Source organism: Bombina bombina, chromosome 1, assembly GCF_027579735.1.
Source record: "Bombina bombina isolate aBomBom1 chromosome 1, aBomBom1.pri, whole genome shotgun sequence".
NCBI lineage: Eukaryota > Metazoa > Chordata > Amphibia > Anura > Bombinatoridae > Bombina > Bombina bombina.
In genome coordinates this window covers 598988596-599002843 of record NC_069499.1, presented here as the reverse complement: position 1 = coordinate 599002843, position 14248 = coordinate 598988596, and the positions used below count along the sequence as shown (strand labels likewise).

General features: G+C 37.1%; 2 protein-coding genes across 4 annotated transcripts in view; one reads left to right on the top strand and one right to left on the bottom strand.

Moving 5' to 3' along the window:
- FAAH2 (fatty acid amide hydrolase 2) overlaps positions 1-4754 on the top strand; it is a 59960-nt gene extending 55206 nt beyond the window's left edge. For all 3 annotated transcript variants that reach the window (XM_053698928.1, XM_053698929.1, XM_053698930.1), the window contains exons 8-11: positions 556-675; positions 3349-3448; positions 3868-4062; positions 4348-4754. In XM_053698928.1, coding sequence (XP_053554903.1) covers positions 556-675; positions 3349-3448; positions 3868-4062; positions 4348-4523 — 591 coding nt within the window. In that variant the 3' untranslated portion in view covers positions 4524-4754. The remainder of the gene's footprint in view (positions 1-555; positions 676-3348; positions 3449-3867; positions 4063-4347) is intronic.
- A 652-nt stretch (positions 4755-5406) lies between these two features.
- Positions 5407-12523, bottom strand: ANAPC13 (anaphase promoting complex subunit 13). Its single transcript, XM_053698932.1, has 3 exons — positions 12466-12523; positions 9814-9922; positions 5407-5896 (listed from the first exon to the last, which is right to left on the bottom strand). The coding sequence occupies exons 2-3, from the start codon at positions 9910-9912 to the stop codon at positions 5771-5773; spliced, it is 225 nt and encodes a 74-aa protein (XP_053554907.1). The 5' UTR covers positions 9913-9922; positions 12466-12523; the 3' UTR covers positions 5407-5770.
- Positions 12524-14248: the final 1725 nt, after the last annotated feature.

Below are 14248 nucleotides of genomic sequence, written 5' to 3'. Positions count from 1 at the left end.
AGAAGTGGACAGATAGGAGGATAAGAAGGGGTGGGGTGAGAAAGAGTCACACAAACTGGAGATTAGGCCATGAGAAGATGATGGGGGTACAGAGATGAAGAAGGAGCCAAGGCAAGGTTGAAAACAAAGACAAGCAACATAAATGAAGATTACAGATTGAGGAAGAATAATAAGGAACCAGAAGAGTCGGCAGAGAGGAGGAATAGTGTAGGGACAGAGACAAGAGAATTGAGTGAGTGAGAAGGGAGAAATGACCAAGGGAAATGGAGAATGTTTAGAACTGGAGATGCAAGAAGAAACTATAAACAAAAAGAAGGCATATGTTAGAGAGTAACAATGACTGAATGTTTTAGGTTTCAACATAGAAGTTCAGACTGCAGTATTTGTATTCTGAACAAATAAATGAAACATGGAGGTACCACTTGAACATATGCGAGTTGAACAAATGTTTTATGAAAAAAATTCCCCCTCATTTTTTAGATTTCTTTCTCCCATTGTCATCTGTTTGGGTCTCATGTCACCTATCCTAAATCTTGCCTTGCTTTGTTTCCACAGCTTGTTGAACACCTGGAACGTGAGCTTGGAGTCACTGTACAGCCAGTCAGCATATACAACCTACGCTACTCATTCCAGATTTGGTCTGCAATGATGTCATTAGATGGGAACAAAGGAGAGGTCAGATATATATCTATAAAATATAAACTATCCTTTCTTACATGTACACCAGGAGTATTCTCATCTGTCTTTAAATTATGGGCATTTATTATGTATACATATGTATACATAATGGATAAATAGAAATATACCAAACTACAGTATATACTCATTATGCATACAAGCATATACCCCAGTATATACTTGCAATATAACAATATAAATACCTATTTGCTTACAATTGCTGCCACAATAGCCTACTTTATAGTATACAGGAATAATCCCTGCAGTGTGTGTGTATGTATGTATATATATATATATATATATATATATATATATACACACACACATATATATATATATATATATATATATATATATATATATATATATATATATATATATATATATATATATATAATGTATACACTGTATATATGATGCATAAATATAACTTGCGTTGGCTGTACTTCTGGTGATTGTTTTATATTTTGCCTTTGCTGTAATGATTGAAGAATACTCTCCTTGATCATTAAGCTTGCTAAAATATGCCTTGAGACCTGTGCCAGTAAAGTGGTATTGTCTTTAGGATCTATTACAGCAAACCAGCTATAAAAAGTCATTCTTCAGAACTCCAGTGTGAACAGTAGTATGCCATATCTGTCTAGACAATTCCTTTACCCTGAAAACCTCTGGACCCAGCCATGCAGTTTTACAGCTGCTTGTACTGTGTATGCACCTGGCATGACCTTGCAGGTTTATAACAGATCCTATCTCTTGTACATTTAATTACCTAGAAATAGCTGTTTACTTCCATGAAACACAAAACAGCATAACTCCTGTAATCAGTGCAAATTAACTAGAATACAACATTTTGGAACAAATACAAAATTAGTTTATACAGATATAGATTATACAATTTAGTATATTTTTACATTTACCCAGAGCTAGGTGTCCTGCTTAAATGTCTTTCCATTTAACCTCATCATCAGCCAACTTTATAACTAGGTTATATTATATTTGTTGTATCAAAGATATACTGTATATATTGGAACACTGGTTTCATGGCTAATGTATAGTAAACAGCTCTAGCTCACTGGTTCTTAGCTGATTCTTGACTCCTTGTAATTCTCATTGTGCATATCCTTAATCAGTTTCTAACCTATATCTTCTTCATATCCATCTCCCTCTGTACCGGTCACAAACCTATATTCTAGAATCTCATCCTGAGTGGTAGATTTATAAGCAACAGATGCTGCGCCTTAACTTCTCCGCCACCTTTTAGGTAGCGGACTGAAATCATCCTGATCCACTAGAAATGCTTGTGCAATGATAAATGCAGACGGCGTTTAAAATAAAACACAGATAAGAACATTTTATGAACTAATTGGTATCCGAAACCTAAACAGAAAAATATTTTGTTGAACATTGCATCGTTTCAGTCTTCTCAGATGAGAACTCAACAAAAATATTCTGATGAACTTTCCATCATGTTAGATTTTGTTTTATTGCAGCAGTCTGAAAACTCCACAAACCTCACCACCTGTACACACCGTGACACATCCTGTCACTCAAATGTTTAAAATTGTCTAAATTCTTTTAATTGCACACTTGCTTTACAGAGTGCCTTGCAACAGTACCCTGGGGCTTCTATATCTCTTGACCCCGCCCCCCCCAAAAAACCAACTAAGAATAATGGTTCTAAAGATGAGGACAGAAAGTTTTTTTTTTTACTTTACAGTATTGAAAAGATTAACTACTAATCAGCATTTTATTGCTGCAATAGTTAAAGGGGAATTGTATTCTAAATGTAATTCCTGGTAAATTAATTGAAGATTAAACCATAGCAATATACAGTAATTCTTTTTGCTAGCTCAGTTGTTGAGCTCCTAAATGATGCAATCAAATCTGCATTAAAATAAGTTGAATTTGCAACTCTGAATGAGACAAATTCTATGACAAAATAGATTTCATTTGCATGGTAATTTCACACATTGCCTAAAATGAACGCTGCCTTCTACAGTAATAGTAATTTGTACAAATATTTTATTCAATACAGATATACATTAGCCACTTATTGCATTCTCCTCAGAAAACATTATTACTTCAGACGATGTCCTGGATTTGAGTGAAAGCTCTGAAACTTATTAAAGCGGTCTTTTCTTGGGGGTTACAGGGCTTATTTTTCATGCAAAATCCAATTTTGTCATATTTAGTACATACTTAAAGGGGCATGAGACTCATCATTTTTCCTTCATGACTCAGATAGAGTATGCAATTTTAAACAACTTGATAATTCTATTATCACATTTTCTTCATTCTCTTTGTATTTTTTGTTGAAAAGCATGGAGGTAAGCTATGGAGTGTGCACGTGTCTGGAGCAATAGATGGCATTAGTTTTGGAAGAATGTTATTCATTTGCAAGAGCACTATTTCCTCCCATGTAGTTCTCCAGATACCTACCTAGTTATCTCTTCAACAAAGAATATTAAGGGAACAAAGCAAATTTGATAAATTAGAAATTTTTTAAATCGTATGCTCTGTCTGAATCACAAAAGAACATTTTTAGGTTTCATATCCCTTTAAATGCATGTACACCTTTACATTAACTTTAGATCAAGTACTGATGAACAACGTGTATGTATATATATATTTATTGTCCACAATTGTATGTAATACTTGAACTCTCTGCAGAGCTTTGCAGATTTGATGTCAAATAACAGTAGTTTGTGGCCAAGCTGGGAACTTATCAAATGGATGTTTGGTCTATCAAATCACACTCTGCCAGCAATAGGTAAGATGGGGAACACTGGCATTCCTGCATGTTACTGCCAGCATTAACTGTAGGCTACTGAGTGAATGTCTGTATGCCCGATGTCTGGTGGAGCTCACTGGCACTGATGTGTGTTGGAAAAGGAGGTGCTGGCACTGCATATGTACAGGGTGAAGGCTACTAGATCCAATGTTTGAAGGCTGAAAGTGTCATTGTATATGTGAGGAAGTTGTCAGTCGTTGTGTGATAATGACTGGTTTGTTTTACTGCTGAGTTAGAAAGGTAGATTTATTTGGTAGTTATTAGCACTACTACAAAGTGTGTGAGTAGAGACTGGCATTGTATGTTTAACATGGAAGTATGCACTGTCCTTGTGTGTATGTTACGGAAGGAAGCTTATCTCTTTTTTTACCTGCTCTAAAGCTGATAATTTACCTTAGGATTGGCTCTCACTGAGAAATTGGCCAATCTAAATGTTGAGGGGAATGCCAGGATGGTGAAGAAGGCCAGAAATCTGCGGCAGGAGATCAGCTCCCTCCTGGGTGATGATGGGATCCTGATCTATCCTTCACATCCCAAAATTGCTCCTCGACATAATGAACCTATTGCATTTCCGTTCAACTTTGCCTATACTGGTCAGTATCCCTGGTCTGTCTCATACCATACAATAGCAAGATAATGAGAGTATGTCTTCCAGATAGAATAAAGAAATGGAAAATGTAGTTAGTTCCTCCATGGGGTCAAACTTTTCTCTGGGTAAAAGCTTTGATTTGTATGTTAAGACATGGAGCTTCTCCTACAAAAGACACAGATATGAGGTGTCTGTCATATATACAGAACAAACCCCTGCTCTATGGTATGTTATATAGGATAATGCTATGGAAAATAATCTTCTCTCTCGCTTGCTTTCCCCTCTCTAGGTATATTTAATATGTTGGGTGTGCCGGTCACTCAGTGTCCCCTGGGTCTCAGTCAGTCTGGGCTACCACTGGGAATACAACTTGTTGCATCTCATTATAATGACCACCTGACATTGGCACTTGCACAGTACCTAGAGAAGACCATAGGAGGCTGGAGACCACCAACAGGTGCCTAATATCACAGCTGTGACAAGATCAACACAAGAGTAGGACAGAAGAGACCATTACCTCTTGGAAGCATCATATTCTGTCACTATAAATTGGGGGCCAAAAAAATAAGTGAATGAGGAATGTGACACATTTTACTAAGTATAATTTTGCTAAAGTAAAATTGCACCTTTATCATCTTCTGCACTGCTGTCTTGTAAAATGTGTTTTCTTTTTTAATAAATGAAAAAGTGCTGTTTTTTTCTATATTTCATTCTATTGACCCAAAAGCCTAAGAATTCCTACTGTTGACTCATATAACATTTCTCAATCACTAATAACATCCCACACTATGAAAACAACATGTAATCATAACTGCCAATTTCTCTTTATAGTATAAACACGGTGTGCAAATAATCTTGCCAGTTTGGTTTACTAGAGTTTAGGGCTTGGGTAAGAGGTATACGGTTAATTACGAGGATGCAATCATTTCTAACATCCAAACAAACTGCATTGCTATTATTTGTCCAGAGATGGCAACCCTGGCTCATCAAAAATACAATCTATTTCTCTATGCAATCCCTTATTAAACCTATATTTTTCACCCAGTATAAGCCTCCTCGCTAACTCATACTTCTATTTAAGGAAACATCTGCAGAAAAAGGTCAGCGTTAAGGGCTGAATGCTGTCCTATTGAACAATATAAACCCAGAGATTATGCTATGGATACTTTACTTATCAATGAGCATGGAGTATTCCTAGGATTTCCCGTCTGCACTAAAAATTAAATTGGTTTGATCTCTGTCTTTATAAAAATGTTTGCAGAGTTATTTATTAAATTAAGAAAAAAATGAATAACCTTCATCTATATATTTAGGGTTTGAATAAAAATATAGTAGTTACCCAAACAAATAAGGTTTATTCTTTATTAAAGTAGAATTCACATATTAGTGCATCTATTTGATGTTTATTCTAGAATTATTATCCAGTAGTTCCATGTGATTAGTTACTGGCTGTTTCCCACTGTATCATGTAGTTCAGTATATGAGCAGTAGATAGTTTTGGGGGGTTTCTGTGTGGTCTAATTTTAAGCTGATTCCTCATAGTTTCATAAGATTTGGTATGGGTTAGTTGGTGCCAGATACTTCATATGGTTTAGTATTCAGCTGTAGTTAGCTCTCAGTTTTCACCGTGTTGAGTCTGCTCTTAAGGAGTTGTTTATATTTTGCCGGGGCTGATTCCAATGTTGTTTTTGTGTGTGTACAGTATGTAGCTGTTAGCTTCCTGCAGATGGGATGTTTTCATGTAAATATTGTAGGGCCAGATCAGCCCACTTCATTTCCTGCTCCTTGACAGACTCTGTTGCTCCACCATTATCTTGCTCAGGCTCTGGAAGTTCATTCTAGCAAGAAGGAATAAACAGACTAAATTAGCATAACATTCAGAACTGTTCATATCTATATTGACTATTAACGGTTGATATTGTTTCTTATTACAGAACTATGTGATCATGCATGTAAGTGTCAAACATTGCAGAATGTTGTGGTAGCTACTATCTTTTCTCTACCACTGAACATTCATTTCATACAGGTTATACTTCTGTGGCCCAAATATATCCTCAAAATGAACTAAATGACAATCCCTATATTTTGAATTTAAAATCTTTAACAGCTTTGCTACATGCAGCCAATCAGATGTTGCATCACGTTGGTAGTGTGGTCTCTGACAACACACAGCTAAGCTATGTAGATCAGATAAGAATTCCCAGTGAAAGGTAATAAGGATTTTGATAAAACAAGCAACATAGTTTATTTTTAGTAAACCAGTTTTTGAGATTAAATATGATGATGATGCTATCGCCTTACTTTTGGGTCTCTAACACTAGAATAAATTACAGTGCGACTTGGTACAGAACTGGTTTGTGTTACTTTTATCCATGAAGGCTAGAGACAAAACTTTAAAGGGTTATTAAAGTCCCTACAACAAATAAGCCTGTTTAAATAGTTGAAAGCTCAGGTGATAAAACACAAGTGCACTTGTGTGTAAAAAAAAACAACTTTGAGGTAGGGATCAGGGCCGAACTGGGACCAAAAAGAGTCCCGGGCCAAGAGGCCCATTTCCTCTCTCCCCCCCCCCATCATTTCTTATTTAACCGCATACCAAACATGGCAAGTATAATACTTGTTTAAGTGAGAAAAATATTTTCTCTGCAGAAGACGCTTTGGTTTTCTGACTGCCTTTGCTCCGCCTCTGGTCTCAGTCTCACTCATGCTCCCAGGTCTTAACCTCGCCCCACAGGGGGCCCCCAGCAGAGGGCAGATCATTCTGCCTACACAATCCTTACTTACGCTGGCTCCTCGCTCTCAATGAGGAGGGTCAGGGTAAGAAGGGACCGCTCAGGTTGAGGGAACAGGACCAGCTAGTTTGATGTCACACACACTGTGGACGTTCCGTGTCCACCCGGAAACCAGCCTCAGAGCTCAGTCATGCTCTCTGCCCCAGCCAGCCTGCTCCTAGTACACTCCCCTGCCTTGCTGAAATCCAGTCCCACATGTCAGGACTTTAACATATGTTATGTTGTAATCTGTGGTCCAACAGCCACACCGGCACCAAACAAAAACTCAGACAGCCAGGCCGGGCAACATTAAATGCAATCAGCAGTGATATAGTGGGCGGGGCTAAGGTAACTGGCGGCCCACCGTATGCCCTATGGCCAGTCCGGGCCTGGTAGGGATAGACCGATATATCGGAGCAGCCGATTATTAGAGCCAATATTTGGAATTTCTGAAATATCGGTATTGGCCAGAAACTTACCAATATGGAGCAAATCATAAGAAAATTTAGCTCTGCGTACTTCATGGAAACTATATAGTTTTAAGTGACACAAATAGTCACACAAATCATCTAAGTACAAGCACAGGTTTTCCTGTGAACTCAGTTACCAACTGCCATACCACCAATGGCAAGCCTGTAGATGGACTTGCATAAACAAACATATATGATTTGTGAAATGGAAAATGATCTTTAAGTGGAACTTAAAGCTACATAGTTTTCCTGAAGTACACAGAGCTAAATTTCTTTTGATTTGCTCATAGGGGTCAGCAATACATAAAATCAATATTCTTGCTAATTTATGTCACAAATAGAACATTATTGTTGCATTCTGATACATTTTACACATTTGCAAAACATTTTACTAAAGCTGCTAAATTTGACGATTTTTTTATTTAAATATTTTATTTCCCCTTTCATGGGCATAGAAAAAAAACATTAAAAAAAAATATTAGTTCAGGCACATCAATTAAAGTGAAGGTAAACTTTGAATGAAAGCCCGTTTTTTTAAAAATACTTACCTTTCTTCTTTTCACAGCCAGAGCAGCTTCCCCCACCCGGAGATCCTCTCTTCACATGTCAGCAATGACTAATCCGGCTTCCTCCAATCACGGCTTTCCCCCCAGGGGAGTCATTGCCTGAGGCTATGCCGTGATTGGAGTTAGCCAGATTAGTCATTGATGACGTGTGAAGAAATGCTGAAATGTTATGCTTTCTGCACTATAATGTTTTTCTACTTAACTGGGAGTACTGAAGAAATCGTGTAGTGTCTAGCTTTGCAATAGTGACTTAAATTAAATTGTATCAGTGTGCAGTTTAAAAGGGATTTATGCCATTTTTCTATGTTTTGGGAAGCCATTTATTTTTCCCAGTTTACTTTTAATGTTTAAAATTTTAATAAGCATGTTCAGTTTATACCAGATTTGTGTAGAAATTGTGTTGATTTTTCAAAACTAAATGTACAGAAAAGCGGCCTGAAAGGAGGTCAATAATCGGTATCGGCCCTGAAAAAACAATATCGGTCTATCCCTACGTTGCAGTGTTTGAAACCTCCACAGGCACAGCTGTGTCCAGCACATTCCACCGGCCAAAAAAAGTGGTGCCCCACAATTAAAGCCTTTTTGGGGAGCTGTGCCTTCAGTGTTTTCAATTACTTTAAAGGCATCTTTCTTTTGTAAAGACACGAGTCCACGGATCATCGTCCTTACTTGTGGGATTTCACCTCCTGGTCAGCAGGAGGAGGCAAAGAGCACCACAGCAGAGCTGCTATATATAGCTCCTCCCTTCCCTCCCACCCCAGTCATTCTCTTTGCCTACGCTACTGCTAGGAAGAGGTAAAGTGAGGTGTTAGATTAGATTCTTCAATCAAGAGTTTATTATTTTTAAAGTAGTACAAGATTGTGCTGCTTTGTTCTAGGGTGTAGCCGTAGTCCAGATCAGTCTCTTCAGTAGAGCTTTTGGTGGCTTTAAAGCAATGGGAACTGGTGGGACATAATTCTCACTGCGCCTCCCATACATTTACGCTGCCCTAATCCTGATAGCCTAAGCAAAGTTAACTCAGGCTTCATCATTTTCCACAGGGCTATGGGAGGGAGAGGACCTCTTAAACCTGCTGGACTGTCTTGCTGTTGGACAGCTTTAAAGTAAGTGCTGACTTTCTCTTTATTCTGGAGCTAGCAGAAAAATGACAGAGAAAAATGGGCGCTTTAAATGAAGGCATTCACATAAGGCTCAGAGGCTGGGACGCTTTATGTTGGGACATGACACTCTTTATGCTAGTAAGGGACAGAGCAGGGGCCAACACCAGTAATTGTAAGGGACAGAGCAGGGGCAAACACAAATGACAGTAAGGGACAGAGCAGGGGCGAACACAAATGACAGTAAGGGACAGAGCAGGGGCAAACACAAATGACAGTAAGGGACAGAGCAGGGGCAAACACAAATGACAGTAAGGGACAGAGCAGGGGCAAACACAAATGACAGTAAGGGACAGAGCAGGGGCAAACACAAATGACAGTAAGGGACAGAGCAGGGGCAAACAAGTGACAGTAAGGGACAGAGCATGGGACGAACACAAGTGGCAGTAAGGGACAGAGCATGGGACGAACACAAGTAGAAGTAAGGGACAGAGCATGGGACGAACACAAGTAGAAGTAAGGGACAGAGCATGGGACAAACACAAGTGACAGAGCATGGGACAAACACAAGTGACAGTAAGGGACAGAGCATGGGACGAACACAAGTGACAGTAAGGGACAGAGCACGGGACGAACACAAGTGACAGTAAGGGACAGAGCACGGGTAAATACAAGCTGAAAATGTGTGTAAAATAGACAAAGAGAGGGGAAAGTGAATCTGCCTGTGGTTCTGTTGGAATCAATGCCAGCGCTCAGCAGATGTGACTCAGTTAACACTCTGTGTTCTGAGCACGTTTCTTTGCCCTAACAACTCTGCTGTTTTCTAGTGTTCTATGGTTGGATATATCACCAGAGGAATTGTGACATCCTCATACGGGAGCTTGTCCTCTCTCCAGGCATCATCAATGAGATCCAGGATCCTTCCATCTCTCTGTACCTCACTGTCCATTTTGAATGAGCTGGAAAGAGAGACAATTTGATTAAATAAATGTTTAAAAAAAAAATCAAGGGATAGGGCTGTACGTCATGATAGTCACAAGATGTTAGCGTCAGATAGTAGATCAGTTTTGCATCTTAGAACAGGGTGTATAAAACTGTTGGGAAATAGCGTCTAAAAACTATTGAGTCCACATGATTAGGGATACAAGTTATCACCCCAGTGACAGATGACACTAACTTGATTTCATGTTCTCTGGCAGAATCTATTGCACTGAAACAAGGATCATTTAAATGTACCAAAATACAGCCCCTTTATTTCAAAAGAGACACAAAAATTAAACATGTTAAAATAATGTTAACATGAAAAAAAAAAAAAAAAAAGGTTTAGTGAAAGTGCATGCTTGTGAGCACACTAACAGGCACATATCGTTGGCTGTAAAAAATAAAAAAAATATTTACAGGATGTTTAATACAGCTTAGCACGCTCCATTCACCTGTATTATTTTATACTCTGACAATATTAATAAAATAAATTCTGGGCCCCCCCCCCCGGTTGGCTTTATGGAAACACTGGCTGTCTGTGTACATACATTTTTGTAACTTAAGCACATGCACAACACCTGTTTTTTTGCACATTGGCAATCAGTCGTGTAAAAGGTGCCTGTCTCTGAGTTACAAATGTGGTATTTTCTATAAAACTATACAAGAACATTGCTTAAAACTATACATTGAGGATATTCAGTCCCAGCAAATGTTGCACTATAAGTTCCTTTAAATGGACATTAAACTCAAAAATGTATGCCATGCTTTTGAAAGAGCACTATTATAAAATATGCTTTGCATGTGTTAAACACATAGCACTGTAGGGTTGCTAGTGCTAAAAAGACATGCCCTAACGTATTACAACATGTAATTTTGATAGGCTCTGGACAATACAGAGGAATACTGTTGAGGTTAAAAGTCCCCAGTAGTGAATTAGAAGAGTATCTCTGCACACTGGTGCAGCATGAGAAAGCAAGAGGTGTGCTGCCAAATTTTGCAAAAAGTATTTTAATTCTAATCACACAGCAATTGTGTTATTAAAACAATTATATTAATATAAAAAAATTCACCAGCCTAACTTTTATTAAACTAAGGCACCAATCAACCCAAGGAATACATCTTACTTTAAAATATAGTCAGTGTAAACTTTAAAATACTAGAGAGTCCAGCATTAAAGGGATAGTCTAGTCAAAATTAAACTTGCTTAAAGGGACATGAAACCCCAAAATGTTTCTTTTTATAATTTAGATAGAAAATACAATTTTAAACAACTTTTCAATTTACTTTTATTCTTTATTTTGCTTCCTTCTCTTGTTATCCTTTGATGAAAGGTTTATCTAGGTGAGCTCAGGAGCAGCAAATAACCTAGGTTCTAGCTGTTGATTGGTGGCTGCATATATATACTGATTGTCATTGGCTCACCCATGTGCTCAGTTAGAAACCAGTAGTGTATTGCTGCTCCTTCAACAAATAATACCAAGAGAATTAAACAAATTAGATAATAGAAGTAAATTAGAAAGTTGATTAAAATTGTATTCTCTATCTGAATCATGAAAGACTTTTTGGGGGTTTCATGTCCCTTTAATTCAGATAGGGCATGCAATTTTAAACAGCATTTCAATTTACTTTTTTTTTCATCAAATTTGCTTTGTTCCTTCTGTATCCTTTGTTGAAAGCTAAACCAAGGTAGGTTAAAAAACTGATTTATAAGTCCTTGAAGGACTGCCAAGTGTGATTCACTTTTCACATCAATATTTTCACATTTCAAAAGGACTAAGAAAAAAACAATTTTTTAAAAAAAATTGTCAAGATAGATCATACAATTTAAAAAGAAGGGGGGGGAAAGAACGTAGGTAGCAATGCATGTGTCTGGAAAACTATAGGACAGTCATTTTGCAAAAATACTCGTGATCACTAGATGGCAGCAGTGTTTATGTACTGTTAAGCACATTCTTGTAGAACCTCTACCCCTGAGCCTACCTAGGTATGCGGTTTAACAAAATATACAAAAACAAAGTAAATTTGATAATTGTAGTAAACTGGAAAGATTTTGAAACAACATGCTCTCTCTGATGACAAAATGTTGGGTTTCGTGTTCCTTTTTAACAATAACACAGTAAACAACTATATATTTCAAGTCATACTCATATAAAAAAACAACAACGTATGCATATAGCAAACATGTTTCTACATAAAAAAGTATTTTAGAAAATGATCTTTAATCCTCAAAATGTTACTCTCCTGTCTCCACCGGAGAACCAACTTTATGTCTCAGTGTATTCTGTCCTCGATCAGTGTTTGATCCCAAAAATAAGGCTGGATAAGCAAGCAATTTCTTAAAACCGCTACATTAAAATAGAGCAATAAACTGAACGCGCCATCATTACAAATTCTACAACTATAAACGCTTTAGCAACTATAGTCTACTGTGAGGTATGCGGTGAAAATGATGACAAGTAGAAGTAACGATGCACACCGCTCAAAATGCCTCTCATTTACTAGGGTAATATTATACACTGACCGAAGATCTTCTTACGCTTGTAGTAAATCCGGGTGTTTGCCTAAGCTCACTACTTCCGCCAATTCTAGGATAGTGGAAAAACTATTTCCGCCCTTACTACTAGTAAAAAATCGTTTACCATAGGTATATAAGTATTTTTTGTTCTGCTTGCGCTAGTGTCAGGCGTTTAAATACTTGTCATGTATAATGAACAATCTCTATTGATTAAGCTTAGGCATTTTGTATTTAATAATAGGTCATACTTTATGTGTGTGCGTGTTTTTAATTTAAAACAGTTAACCTAAAAACTAGTTCTTTTTATTTTATTAAAATACCATTATATTTGATTTGGTTACATTGAGTATTAGTATTATCAGCATTAGCAACATGGTGTATTTCAGTTGGCTGCCCTGTAAATTATATGTAAAAACAAGACAGGTAAATGATGAGATTTTGTTTGAGGCCTTATTTTTGCTTATGGTTGGTGAACTGATTATGACCCCCACCACCTCTTTCTTTAGAATCTCACCTGATAATCAGCCAGTATTTTAGTGGAGAGTAACTGGTAGTCCTGAACAACTACTACACAATAATTTAATAAAATTATCTCTATCTATGCAAAACAAATATATAAAAACTGTGTAATGCCATTTCTGCTTTCAGATTTTGGGTACAATATATATTCTCTGCAAATGTAATAATATTATCATTTACAACATGTTAATGCAATTATTGCATTGAATTTCATAATATACTATGTGATGAATGATTTAAAGGGCCATGATACCCAAATGTTGAAACACTTAAAAGTGATGCAGCATAGCTGTAAAAAGCTGACTAGAAAATATCACCTGAACATCTCTGTAAAAAAGAAATATATTTTACCTCAAAATGTCCTAAGTATTCAAACCCTATTGCAAAGGACTTTAAATGGACATGAAACCCACATTTTTTCTTTCATGATTTAGAAAGAGAATGCAATTTTAAACATTTTTCTAATTTACTTCTATTATCAAATTTGTTTTATTCTCTTGATATTTCTTGCTGAAGAGCATATCTAGATATGCTCAGTAGCTGCTGATTGGTTGCTGCACATAGAAGCTTCGTGTGATTGGCTCACCCATGTGCATTGCTTTTTCTTCAACTATGGATATCTAAAAAATTAAGCAAAATAAATAATAGAAGTAAATTGTAATGTTGTTTAAATTTGTATTCTCCATCTGAATCATGAAAGAAAGATTTTGGGTTTAGTGGCCCTTTAAGCAGCAAATCAGTATGTCTGTCCTGGGACAGGCAAGGGAGTGAGCCTCGTGCACACTCGTTATTTCCATTTCAGTTTAAAGGGACACTGAACCCAATTTTTTTTCTTTCGTGATTTAGATAAAGCATGCAATTTTAAGCAACTTTCTAATTTACTCCTATTATCAATTTTTCTTCATTCTCTTGCTATCTTTATTTGAAAAAGAAGGCATCTAAGCTAAGGAGCAAGCCACTTTTTGGTTCAGAACACTGGACAGCACTTGTTTATCGGTGGGTGAATTTATCCACCAATCAGCAAGAGCAACCCAGGTTGTTCACCAAAATTGGGCCGGCATCTAAACTTACATTCTTGCTTTGTATAAAGATACAAAGAGAATGAAAAAAAATTGATAATAGTTGCCTAAAATTGCATGCTCTATCTGAATCACGAAAGAAAAAATTTGGGTTCAGTATCCCTTTAACCCCTTAGTGACCAGAGCACTTTTCCATTTTCTATCTGTTTGGGACCAAGGCTATTTTTACATTATTGCAGTGTTTGTGTTTA

Excerpts from the sequence above, each read along its gene's own strand:
- ANAPC13 (XM_053698932.1), bottom strand. The coding sequence starts at position 9,912 with ATGGACAGTGAGGTACAGAGAGATGGAAGGATCCTGGATCTCATTGAT. Across the intron at positions 5,897-9,813 it reads AGGATGTCACAATTCCTCTG|AATGAACTTCCAGAGCCTGA; the intron begins GTGATATATCCA and ends CCTTCTTGCTAG.